This window comes from Cloeon dipterum, chromosome 1 (assembly GCF_949628265.1).
Source record: "Cloeon dipterum chromosome 1, ieCloDipt1.1, whole genome shotgun sequence".
In the NCBI taxonomy this organism is placed as follows: domain Eukaryota; kingdom Metazoa; phylum Arthropoda; class Insecta; order Ephemeroptera; family Baetidae; genus Cloeon; species Cloeon dipterum.
In genome coordinates, this window is record NC_088786.1 from 18,119,530 (window position 1) to 18,132,551 (window position 13,022).

At 40.4% G+C, this 13,022-nt stretch overlaps 1 protein-coding gene across 1 annotated transcript in view; it reads right to left on the minus strand.

Annotated features, from left to right (window-relative positions):
- LOC135934757 (titin-like) overlaps positions 1-13,022 on the minus strand; it is a 38,163-nt gene that overhangs the window by 21,609 nt on the left and 3,532 nt on the right. The window contains exons 2-6 of the mRNA XM_065476720.1: positions 11,034-11,143; positions 8,744-8,952; positions 8,087-8,275; positions 7,784-8,024; positions 6,023-6,187 (exon numbers count right to left, since the gene is read on the minus strand). Of these exons, the coding sequence (XP_065332792.1) occupies positions 6,023-6,187; positions 7,784-8,024; positions 8,087-8,275; positions 8,744-8,952; positions 11,034-11,143 (914 nt within the window). The remainder of the gene's footprint in view (positions 1-6,022; positions 6,188-7,783; positions 8,025-8,086; positions 8,276-8,743; positions 8,953-11,033; positions 11,144-13,022) is intronic.

A 13,022-nucleotide genomic window follows, 5' to 3' on the forward strand; every position in this document is an offset into this window, starting at 1 on the left:
AGTGAAAGTCACATTAGGTTAATTATACAAAAATATGAGAGTTTGGAAGTTTTCCTTTTGATTATGCTCACATGATTGTAGTGGAATTTTCAATGTGAAACAAACTGCTTACAATGCGGAATTGTAGCATTAGCTTCAATCGGTTAAAAAAATAAAGGGGGCGTGATGGATGAAGTGAGAAACAAGAGTTTTCGGGATTCATTTTGATTGAAATTATGCAAATGCGGGTGAAATTTGGTGTTGTCGACGTGGCGTACACGTGTGTAGCAATTACATGCTAGGCTGGTTCGCAGAGAGCCGCTGGGGGTGCGGCGGGGGCCAACGTGCACACGCGAAATGAATAATGCAATACGAGGGGTCGGTGCGAGAGCAGCGGCGGGGGAGTGCAATTTTACTCGCAGCGCCAGTAAAAAAGTTACGACGTTCGTGTGCAGATGCAGTTTCAATTTCCAGCAACGGTCTCCTAAATTTTTAATGGCGAAAAAAGCATTTGATTGTAATTTCCATCGAGTCTGTTGAATTATTTATCGCGGAGCATCACGTCGGTCGGGTCAGTACACTGCATGGCAAAAATTAAATGCTAACATGCTCTGACGTCAGTTCCGGTAGAATGGTTAATGAGTGCTGCAAAGGGAAAAAACGCCGGCGGCCCTAAAATAGACGCGCGCGAGACGCGAGAGACTCTATCCTCGCAGGAAATTCCGAATAAACAAATAATTCGGAATAACAGCGCGCGCAGACCGAGAGGGAGGAAAAATTTCAGACTTTTATCCCAACATTCGGGATTAACGTGCTCAAGGGCTCAAGTTGGCAGTCATGCTCTGGCTCCAGCAAACAATGGCCCACCAGACCAGACTGAAATTGCCGAAATGCGAGAGCAGGAGTGAGAGGCAGACAGGTGATGATGATAAAAGAGCTAATAGCGCGCTTTCCCACAATGGTGGAACCTCTGGAGTGTGATTTTGTACTGAAAGGCTAACATTTTTTTGTGAATTTCTCGAAGCGGGTTATTCTTAGTTACAAGGAAATTCTTTCCTGACAAGTGCGACTTTGTAAGGGAGAACCACATAATTTAACAAGGAACTCAATAGTATTGTGCTTTTTATTCCTCTATTTCAAATTTGTGTTTTGGAACCATATGTTATGAGACGTTAAAAACAAACACGGCGGAAATGACATTATTTTGTACTTAAACATCAATTATTTTGCTCGAATTGTTAAGCACCATTATAAGTAGCTCATTTCTCTGCACAAATCTATTTCAGGAACTCAAAATTTTCAATGCCACGACTGCCACACTTCGCATGCAGTGGCCCGCTAATTAGCATCGTGAGATTCTTTCCATATTGCGCGCTTTTTGGAGCGGTGCAGAAAAGTAAAAAGCGAGCTCGCCTCGATACGCATAAGCAGAACGGAATAGAGAGAGAAAGAGAGAGAGATAACCCTATATTCATAATCGTGCACGCACACGATGGGCGCAACAATCGCGTCGGGACAACCCTTTGGCTTTGAGAATATGTGGACAGCGACGATGACAGATGCAAAGGACCCATATGCCCGCCATCTGCCGCTGCCAGGATGACGCGAGAGACGAAAAACAAGTAGTGTCTGATCTAGAAAAGAGGATGCTGCTGCTGCTGCGGAATGCGCGCTATCCTCGTTGCGGTTTCTATGGCAAATTGGCTGGAGAGTTACGAAAGCGTGTCCTTCGACAGCGGAGCATTAGCAATAATTTCTCGTCTGATTTCGTGCATTGTTGTGCCCGCCTGGCCGGAAGGAGGGCATACACACTCACGATGCGATAAGCGCTTATTGAATTACGAGTGGTAATGAAGACGAAATTCGCGCTCGTCAGCGCAAATGGGCAGTGGTCGAGCTTCATTGCCTTCGCACTACAACAGGATTAAAGGGAGTGAATCGAGGCTGTGTCTGCAGTATATTTGCCACAACAATTTAATGTTTCACGACACAAATAAATTGCTCACTTAAAAAACTCGTCCGTTGCGCTCGCTGCACTCGCGAAACAATAACATCAGCTTCTAATTCGGATGAACCAAATTTTTATAGCCCCTTGATCCTTGAAAAAGAAAATGCCCGAAGATAGGAGTAAAATAATGGGCAAATATCGAACGATTTGATGAACAATGAGTGTGGCCTTGGAATTGGGCTTTAAAGGAACGCTGATCTCGAAGGCTGTTATCATTTTTTTCTTCACCTTTTTTACACACGCCGCGAAGCAAGTGCGCGTCGAATGAATTATCCGCCAGCAATGCCACACGGTGACATAACTCGCGAGGCAACAAAGCCATTGTTATTTACAGTTGCGCTGGGTGTGCACGAAGCAGTGTGACTCATGCACATGCACACACGTGTGTATTATTATCACTTGTGGCCAAATAGCCAAGCGGTGCGAGACGAATAGCGAACGAAAGAAAGGCAAAAGATTAATCGGCCCAACATGACGCGCAGATCTCGACAAGGGATCACCTGCTCCACTTTTGATTGTCAGCCGCGGTGAGAGGAAAAAAATTACTTCCTCTAAGCACGATTTGGAAAATTCCCATCAATTAAAAGCGGCTGAGGCTCTTTGTGAGAAACTTTTCAGGATATAACTAGCTACAGAAGCGGACATTTTGCCTCTCAAACGCTACAAAAATATAATTATCTTAAAGACGAAAATTCGATCTGTCTATTCTTGAAATCTAGGGTACCATCCAATCTAGCTATCTTGCACAGAAATGTAAAAAAAAGTTCATAGAGAACCAGCTTTTTTAAAATGTCCCAAATCCTGAATTTTTTGTCACTCCTGCGATGGATGTACAAAACTGGAAGTCAACCTTTTTCACAAACAGACATTGTTTTCGTTTACGTTCACACGACACGTCTGCCATGGCTTACATTTTTCAATTTGAAAAAACTGTGCCGTATGGCTGTTTTTATTACAACTGCGATTGACCTATTCTATTTAACCATATTTATTGAACTGTGGTAAAAATACTGTAGCCAACATGAAATTGTGAATACCTGTTTTTATCATTGTTTTTTTCTATTAAGTCTGTTGTACACGTATGAGCTAAATAAAAAAAATATTCATTCAAAAATTAAATTCAAAGCTTTTTACTGTGCGTCGCAATCACACCCCCCTGCAGAAAGTACCAGTCAACGGCACGAGCTGCGGCTGCTGAGACTTTGTGCAGTGTGGGAACAAAAGGTGGTTCGCAGAAATGCGTTGAATTCGGTTGGCATTGAGCGGCGGACCGGCTGCACTAGACTGCATTCTGCCAAGGACGTGACGTGAGTCGCGCAAAAAAGGCACTTTCAAGCTCCAGCAGGTAAAGCAAAGCGAGTCAGTCAGTCGGATGGCCAATAAAGGCAGTCGTCCCGTCTCGATTAGCATGCACGCGTGTACGTGACATTTCAGTCCGAATTTCAGAAATTTCAGACTGTATTCCAAGAACGCGGTCCACAAAGGCTTCTGTTATCATATTCCACTTTATAGTAGAATGGCTAAGTGGCGTGCGGCTCAGCAGGCATTCAGTCAGCACTGCTTATCCTAGGTCTTGAATGCCTAGCATTCAGTCGAATTTGCTCAACCGAATGTTAACAATTCTAAACTGGATCTGGAACCATTTAGATCATGCTCCCCTGTGCAGATTTAAGGTGTTTGGCGATTAAAGGTCAATGATTGAAATTAATTAGAATTGTTGACCACAAATAGCAGTTGATCGAGTTTTAGTTTGATTAATAATACAATCAGAACTGAGTTAGAGTAAAATACCAGGATTTGACAAATTTTTCTAAAAATAATGGGGTTTTCACTTGATTTCGATTCCTTCCGTCGCAATCTATCCAACGGTGCAAGAATCATGATTCAAATTTCCCTTCTACAGAGATAAATCATGACTTTCAAAAAGTAGATAGTGCTCGTCACTTGATTAGCATGCAAACTTTAAGAGCCGACTTTCTCAAAAATTTAAACGGCGATCTGTGTAAATTTAGCCCTTTCCTAATTTTCAAAATTTCGTAACTTGCATATTCTCAATATTTCAGACAAAATATCTAAGTAAGCTTATCATGAATATGTTATCGGCTTCAGTCAAACCAGACCGTCAACATGGTTTTTATAAAACACTGAATAATAAGTTTTGTCATGATGCTATTTGGTTGATAAAACGTGCAATGAAAATATTATACACAATTTCGGCGCATTTGCTGTAATATAGGAATTTGGGTCCAAGGCCTGCAGCCGTGCTTCCCTGAATTTCAGCGGCTCACTCGACCATGCCGACGCCCATTTTCCATTTTTCCAGCGTGAGTCACGCTAATTCCGGCAGTTTGGCCGCATTTTCTGCCGGCCGGCAGACATGGACACGCTCCGGATTAATAACTAGCACCCACTTATTTTCTTTCCTCGCTGGCTGGCCGCGAGACAAGCCAGCCGCAAGCCGACTTTTTTCACGTCCGCTCATCCGAATCTACAAGAAAGTCATGCACGCCGGTGGAATAACCCTTTCCTTTGGCTGCTGCTGCTGCTCCTCTTCACCGAGCACCGTGAAATGAGAAAAAAAGAGAAGCAGCAGCAGGTTTTATAGGCTTCAATGGTTTCCCTGTCCATGACGGCTGGATGAGAGAGGAACACATACCCATCTTACGTCTTGATTTTTCAATTTATTTAAAAATTGTTACCAATTGTCTTCTAAAACGCTTCAATTTGATTAGGTTATTTTCCGAATCTTCACTCACGTGCAGGCCGCTGCAGCTCCCTCATATTTTATTTCAAACTTTTGTTACATATTTACTTTTAAAAACCCTAAAAATTTACAGATAAATTTATCACGGTAATAATTACAAAAGCTTGGCCTTGATTGATTTAAATTTTGAACAGTAAACGCTATCAGCACTCTGCCGCTGCCCTTTATCCTTGACTATAGAGAATTGAATAATTGTACATTTTTGGTACATACCCTGCCAGTGGTTTGAAAACACACGCCCTTGGTGCTTGGCTGCTTCTGCTTGGCGCACAACAGAAATTTGGCACTCAGCTAGTTTATCTGTAGAAGGCTCAACGACCACTGATTGCGAGAGAGTCGTGCAGACGCGAGCGGGCGGCGAGCGGGGAACTGGAAGGCCCTTGCTTGCAGTGGGGGAGTGCACTCGCTGTACACACACTATATTCTCTCCGCGGAGCGGCGACGCAAGCGACTATTCGGAATCTAACGTCGGAAAAGCGGCCGGCGTGCGTTTTATATAGGCTTCCCAGCGAGCGCACGGGGGATGTTAAAATTAGCCCGTAAATGGTGAAGCGTCGTCACAGTGGGTGCAGAAAAGTGCGAGATGAAAATAGTTTGCATCTCGCGGCTAGTAGGCAGCGAGTACGCTCGTGCCGGCTCGCCTTACATCCCGATTGAGGCAACCAGCGGATCGTTTTGCTTGCGATTATCGCTGCTGCTGCGCCGTAACTCGATACCACGGGCCGATTTTGCAAGAAAACACGACTTTTATTAAGCAAAATTCGCCGGTGTGAGGTTTCTCCTTGTGCATGCGAAAGGAGTAAATAAATAGTTCAAGGGCTTCTGTTTCTCGTCTTGATGAGCAGCGCATTCATTCATTCTTCAGGCAATATGTTTGGTTTTCATAGAGGCTTTTTGGGTTGGTTACTTGGTTAAAGTTACGCACGGACAGTCAAACTTGTCCAAAATTTCAAAATTTAAATCTCATCGCAGGTTTGAGAACAAGGAGAGTCTCACAGACCACTCCTATTCCATTGTTTGTGAAAATAGCCATTGTGATTAAGAAGGGGACCTGTGAGAAATTCAGAACTGCGCCGGCTCCACCTCCCATTAACTCCACTGCTTATTACATGTAATTTATTTCCTGGTGGGAACCACTTGAGTAAAAATCAGATCAGCTGTTTCGGGTTATCTCCTTTTGGAGTAGTATGTACTTACATTTCAAGGAGTACCATAAGAGAAAATGCGCAGTTTGATGTTCAGATTACAAAGAAAACAAAAACGGGTCTTACCGTGATTGTCACGCAACTGCTGAAATACAGCGTACGCAGCCTCCTGGGGGGTAACAAAGTCGAGGAGGCCGTCACTGGCCATTATAAGGAATTCCTCCTCTGATCGAAGGGGTATGCTTCGCACCTCTGCCTCCGCGCACACATAGGGTTTGAAGTTCGCATCACCTGAAAATTTAAATATTTTCCAATGAAACCCATGTTTGAATTCGATCAGTGCAGAATTTCCTATCATTCACTGAATTAAACTCTGAAAATTTGGTAAACTAAAATTTTCCCAGATTACGCCGTTTAAATTTCTGAGAAAGTCGTCTCAAAAGTATACAAATGCTAATCTAGCAGTGAGAACTGTCTCTTTGTTGAAAATCATGATATATCTCGTCAGACGGAATATTTACCTCATAATTTGCACACTGTTGGAAAGATTGCGACAAGAGGAATCGAATTCAAGCAAAAAAATCGTAGACAATAATCTGGTTCTTATTATTTTTTTGAGAATTTAAATTATAACTATTCCAAATGTTGCCAGAAATTTTCTATTTAAATATATTTTAAGAGGAAAATATTGTCTTCATCAATAATATTTTATCACCATTATTAACTCTTTTAACAGGTTTCAAAAAGTTTTGCAAGTAGCATGATTCAGCTGGTGCCATGCAAGGGGCGCATGCCGTACAAGCAAGGAGAGTGAATCACGCTCTCATGCCCTCTGTAAACAGTTCCTCAAACCTATTGCCAACTTTCTTTGATCAGCGTTACCCAAGAATAAACGGTGACTACAAACTGATATTTTCTGATTTGCTTGTTGTATAGTTACTTGCTTATGATTTTGATTAAATCTTTTTATTATACCTCTACAATAAAAAGATTTAATATTTTGCGTGGCCCTAATTTGATATCTATGCAACATTCAAAATAGAAAATTTGAATCTATTTAAGAGCTCTAAAGGAGAGCAATATTGGTTGTGATCTATTGATAGTTTAATCTCTGTTATGTGTCAAAAGTTTGAAAGGGCACACAACACTAGAATATTTAAAAAAAACACTGATATAACTTTTATATCATTTCATGGGAAACACCCAGAAAAATCAATAGCCATAAGAATATCTCTTTATCATTAGTGATGTGCAAAACTAATCAATAATTGCTTAACACAGACGTTTATTTTTATGTCTTAGGGAAAAAAATGTAATCGATTTTGACGAGAATATTCGGTTTCCAAATGTTTGGCAATCTATCAGATCTATTAAATGCTACCAGTACCAGTGCCAAAGTGTTATTACTTGATGTTTTCAAAATAACAGTTAGAAAAAAGCCCGATTTTTTTAATTTGTAATTTATAATTTTAAACAAACCATTGTATTTCTTATGGATGAAGGCGCAACTGGCGGGAATTTTGATAAAGGAACGTCCCTTAGAAAAAAATAAGGTTGCAAAGTTTGGGAAAATATCGAAAATACAAAAATATATAATTTCCTTTGAGATTTTCAGGAAAAATTCCGTTTAAAAATTACGATTATTGGTTTTTCTGATATAATAGAAAAAATCTACTCTCAAAATGTGTTAGAATGTTTAATAATTTCATTTGATAGCCAAGTATAGCGGCCATATGCACATCCCTAATTAATATAAGATTTTGTTACACCCTTATTCCATGCATCCATGAGATTTACTCTTATCCCATCTTTATCCAACCTTTTGTAAATAGTATAAAAGATTTAAAAGAGCTGCAATGTGTTCATGTCTCCTATTATTGCCATTACCAATCGCTCTTGAGACTGCGAGCTGTCCATTTACTCTCCACATGCCGTGGAAAATGACTACTCCACCCTGCTGATGGATTCGCGCCTCCTCGTCTGGTCTCTTTGGTTTGTGCGGGTCAACAACTGACTCAGCCTTTCCGTTTCGTACGAGCACAGCCTGTGAGTCGCCCACCCACGCCACATGCAGCATCTTCCCTCTCAGCAGGGTGCACAGCGCCGTTGTGCCACTCTGGTATCTTGGCTGCAATATTTAAATATATTATAAGAATATTTTTCCGGTTTGTGTTCCAATTCAAGACATACCTCTGCTGCTACCTTCTTCAGGTACAAATTGTCAGTGCGTAAAATTGCGTCTTTCAGAGCCTCCACTGGGTTAGAAGGATAAAACTGGCTTTCTGCGAGGAACTGGTGGACGTGTGAGGCACTGAAGATAGCCGCGTCGGCTCCTGCGTGACCGTCAAAGACTGCGTAGAAACTGGCCGACGTGTCATCCTATAAAGGTTAAGAGAAAATTAGAATTTCCTTTTTTTCTTGAATTTAAGAAAACAAATTGTCCACCCTTTCTCTTAAATTGTGAGTTTACTTATTATTATCTATGCTGTACACTGTACATTTTCAATATTAGCATAATGCAATACACAAAACAAATTGTTTTCTGCTGAATGTGATCAGTTTTAAGTTCATTTCCAGATAGTTTAAAATGAAGGGAAGTAGAGTTAAGTAAACCTTAATTTTTATTGTACAGTCGCTCTATACCAGAGTGTTATAAAATATATTATTCCGTTTTCTGTAATGGGTGCCTCGGGTATTATCAAGAAATTATTTGATATAACAGAAAAACCAAATAAATTATATTTTAACCACAAGATAATAATTCTGTAAAATAAACATTCAAATATTACTTTGTTTGCTCCATAACACATTAAAATTCAAAGGTTATTTTACATAACTTAACAATACCTGAACGTTGAAGATGCCGTTGAAGTCGTTGACGACGACATGCCGGTCCTCCATGCCGCGGCGCTGACTGCTGCGCACAGCGTGTGAGGCCACAGGGGTGAATTTCGGCGATGGCGGTGGCACAAACATCTCTGGGGCCTGGTGCAACCTGACGCAAAGTGCGTTCACCCGCGCCATGCAGGCCTGCATCAGTCTCAGCTGGCTGAACTCTGCAATAAAACATTTAACTCAAATTTGGTTTCAGTCAGATGTACCATATTGTAATGGAAGCGGCCATTTTTGTGTATTTGTGCGAGTTATTTGCTTTTGGGCTGTTACAATAAATTAATAGATAAGTAAAAAATTCCAGTTTTTTTTAATTTAACCTAAATCTTTCAGGCATTGTTTGCACCTAACAAGGGAGCACACATTTTAATCCTAAAATTGTGGTGTTTCTTCGCTACCATATAAGGTTATTTTCCAATTTTCAATTTTCCAGAGGGATAGCCGTTTATTTATGGTTCGCTATATTCACGCCTCCGTATTTTAAGTCAAAATTCTAACCAATTTCAACCTGCAATAGTTTCTTAATAAGTGGTCCCTTTCCAAAATCCTTTACATTATTTGGAATCTGCTTAGCAAGACATATCGAATGATTTCCAATTTTCATACGTTTGGAAACGTTTGTGATTTAAAAAAAAATCGTTTAAGAAAAATTGCACGCAGAAATGAAACGGTTTATGGCAGAGTTTTAGTTTTTTCCAAGAAAATATTCATTTAAGTCAAGCTATTTTGCCATTAAATTTTTTCTGGGTTGCATATAATGTTCTGGTAAATACGAGTCGATATTTTAAAAGACTTAATTTGTAAATATGGGAGATAACAATTTTCTGGAATATTTACAACCTTGAAAATTCTATCAGTTTTCTGATGTGTCATGAATTTTACTCATTTCATCTAATCTCAAGCTCCATAGGCAAATTTTTATTAATTTTTGGTCGCAATATAATTTTAAGTGCTTCAATTTCGAGCAACAGTGCTCCTATTCAAATCTCGCGAGTTTTGGTTGCTAAACAACGTTGTTTCTGGTTTAGCCAGAGGACGAATGTTTGGAGCGTGAAGGACAAAGTGTCTCAGCGCGGCGTATCTGGCCCATCTCCATCTCGCTCTGGCACCCCTGAGAGGGTTCGTCTCGACGGCCAAGGGTGCTTTTCAATTGCTACCCAGAGCCGAATGTGTATGTGTGTGTGATAGAGAGAAAGAGAGAGAGAGAGCGAGACAAAGGCGCAGCACGGAGTCTTGCAAATGTCAACGAAGCAATTTCAGTTGGGAAAAAGGCCTGGCCCCGGCGACGAGCCGGTTTTTCTCATTAAACTCTACACTCGGCACTATTTTACATGGTCATCAAGTGTGCTGCGAAGGGAACGTTACCAAAAGCCAGACCAGAATTTTAATCAGCGCAGGATAGAGATCAGAAGGGCAAAAAATGGAGAGAAATTGAACGGAATTATTATTCTGATCAGATTTATGTAATGAAATATTCATTCCGACGCACTGGAGAGGAACTGATTTGCTGGTTTTAGTTAAAAGGGGGCAAAATATTCAGAGCTGACAAGGAGAGTGCACTTATTATAAATCCGAAAAAATCCTACTTCTATCCTACAGAGCATGAAATTAGATGAAAAGTTGCCTGAGGAAAATTTCCAGTTATTCGCGCAAAACTCTATGTACCTCAAATCGTTAAGTTTCTGAATGCGATTTTCCCCTAGTACTATTCTGTTGGAAAATTCGAGGAAAAAATCTATATAACATTTGCAAGAGTATGAAAATCACACATCATTCGATTCTTCTTCATGAGCAGATTAAAGTTTGTTGAAATCTGATCGCCTCTTTCAAAAACTTAAGGCAGTTTAAATTTTGTTAAAAATTTGAATTTTCAACCACAGGGGCGAAGTCTAGTGAACCTTAAAAACGGAAACAATATCCCTCTATTGTCATCTTTTATAAAATTACCAAATGGTTGCAAAAAATGCAATGATGTTTATATTATAAAGTACGCTTCCCTTATAAGATGCTACCCAAAGTTTAAGAGAGATCCCAAATCATCTCCAGCGGAAAGAATTAGATAAGCATCGACACCGTGAGTCTGTTTAAAACTCAAGAATGTTTAGGGCAATCGTGAGGCCAATAAAACGATTTGGTCAGGCCCGGAAGTGCTTCTGAGCGCATTCTGGCGCGACACATATGCTCCATGAGGGAAGGCAGTAGTGATAAGGGGTTGGCCAGGCGGATAGGGTGGCGTTCAACTCACGGCCGCTGTCATCCCTGAGCGAATTGGCCTCCGGGTCGTGTCTGCAGAAGCGAAGCATCTCGTCCACCACGGATCGCACGAGGGGCGCCTGCAGGGCCAGAGGGCAGTGTCTGCAACGCGAGAGGAATAAAAGAATAAAATTAACGCAACCATTTTAGCCGCCGGGCATGCAGCACGCAATAAAGCCAGAATTAATTGGGAGGCAGAGGCGAGGAAAACGGAACTTTTCACCAAATAAAGTATCAGAGAAAAGGAAGCGTGGCGAGTATTGGTGGATGAACTGGGTGGCAGTGACAGACGGCAGAACGAACTTTAAAGGTGTTTTTATTTTAGTATCTTCATTGACAATTCATCAATATATGGACGGTATTTAGTCAAATAATACACACGTTTTTCAATTAAAATGGCTTTTTGAAAAAAGTCTTACGTTTATGTCGAAATTTCGATGAAAATTTTAGTTTCTAACACTTCGCAAAATGCAAAAACTATTTTTTTAAGAATTTGTAGCTGATTTTTTATATTTCTCTTCCAACCTTCAAAATTTTAACATAAAAAACTTTGTGTGATTTCCTTTTTATATAAATTGAAAGCTATTATTAATTATAATTATTACAAGATTCGTTTATTTCTTCGAATTTTTACTTTTTTCATGCTTCTTGCATGCAATCAAAACGGACGCCATGGTTTTTTTTAAATGTTCAAGAGTAGCAATACAGTTTCATTTCTAACATGAAGAAATATAAACATACAATTATATGGCTAAAATGTCCACAAAACCGACTTCCGGTTACGAAAACAAAAATAATTCTGGGCGAAAAATCTGGGGAAAAAATTCCTGACGTGAACTTTCCTCGGGCTCTTGGCTTCTTTAGTTTCAAAATTAAGTTTATTATGGGCTGACAGGGCAACTCTGCCCCAAATCAGCACACATCCATAAGTAATGAGACAATTATGTACGTAGGAACAACATTCTTCTTCTTTAGACGGTGTTAAATGTAGCTTAAATGACCTAAAATTAATTGATGCTCATTAGATCGTCCCATGACGAATAGAAAGAAGGTAAGAAAAAATTCGACCATCTAAACTGCGCATGATAGCCCAATTAATCACTATCATTATCCTCTTTATTATTACCAATATAAAGAACTATACATAAATTATAATATATTTTTTTGCTCTTTTTGTCCCCGTCCGAGGACCGGGAAGGGCGCGCACTGTGCTAGCACGAATGCTGAAACCCGGGTCCCAATAACACCGCGAACGGATAACACGGGCGCACCAGGCCGCACAGGGACCCAGCCCACTCAAGGGCCACTTGCCTCCGCACCGAGGACTGCATTGAAACGCTAGACATTTGTCCCGTGAAGCCAAATCACGCATGCTGGAAACAAATTAATACTAAAATCAAGAAGATACAGTTGTAGATCAAAAGAGCTTGCACCACAATTCAAATGAAATTGAAATAAGAAATATCAATTTTAAATAAAATAGTGGTCAAAAGTAATGCATGTAGGTTCACGCACGCTTCTGAGTTAAATGATCCAGATGTCGATTTAAATTCCAAGACGGTGTACAAAAACGCAATTCTGAGCTGATCAGCACAAGAATCCAAAAATAAATTCTCGTTTGAGACGGGTGACGTCATCATAACAGCGGGCCCAGTGTCTGCTTCAATAAAGCTTTAATGTCCGAGTGACATCAAGAAGGGCGAGTATAAAAGTCGAGATTCTCCTTCTTGTGCATTCTCATTGTGTGCCGACGAGCAAAGAATTAAGAAGAAAATATTCCTCGTCCAGCACAGCGAGCTGAAAGAGGATGACATCACGTAGAAGACGATGCAACCGTAATTCTTGTGTACACGGGGATCGCGGAATTATTCAACGCGCGTAAAATGACCAACAGGCAAAATCAGCATTTTTAATTTTAGCTTTCATCGAAACATTAGAAATTCATGGTCGAAAGGCAGCACAGCACAAGTGAGAGCACCAG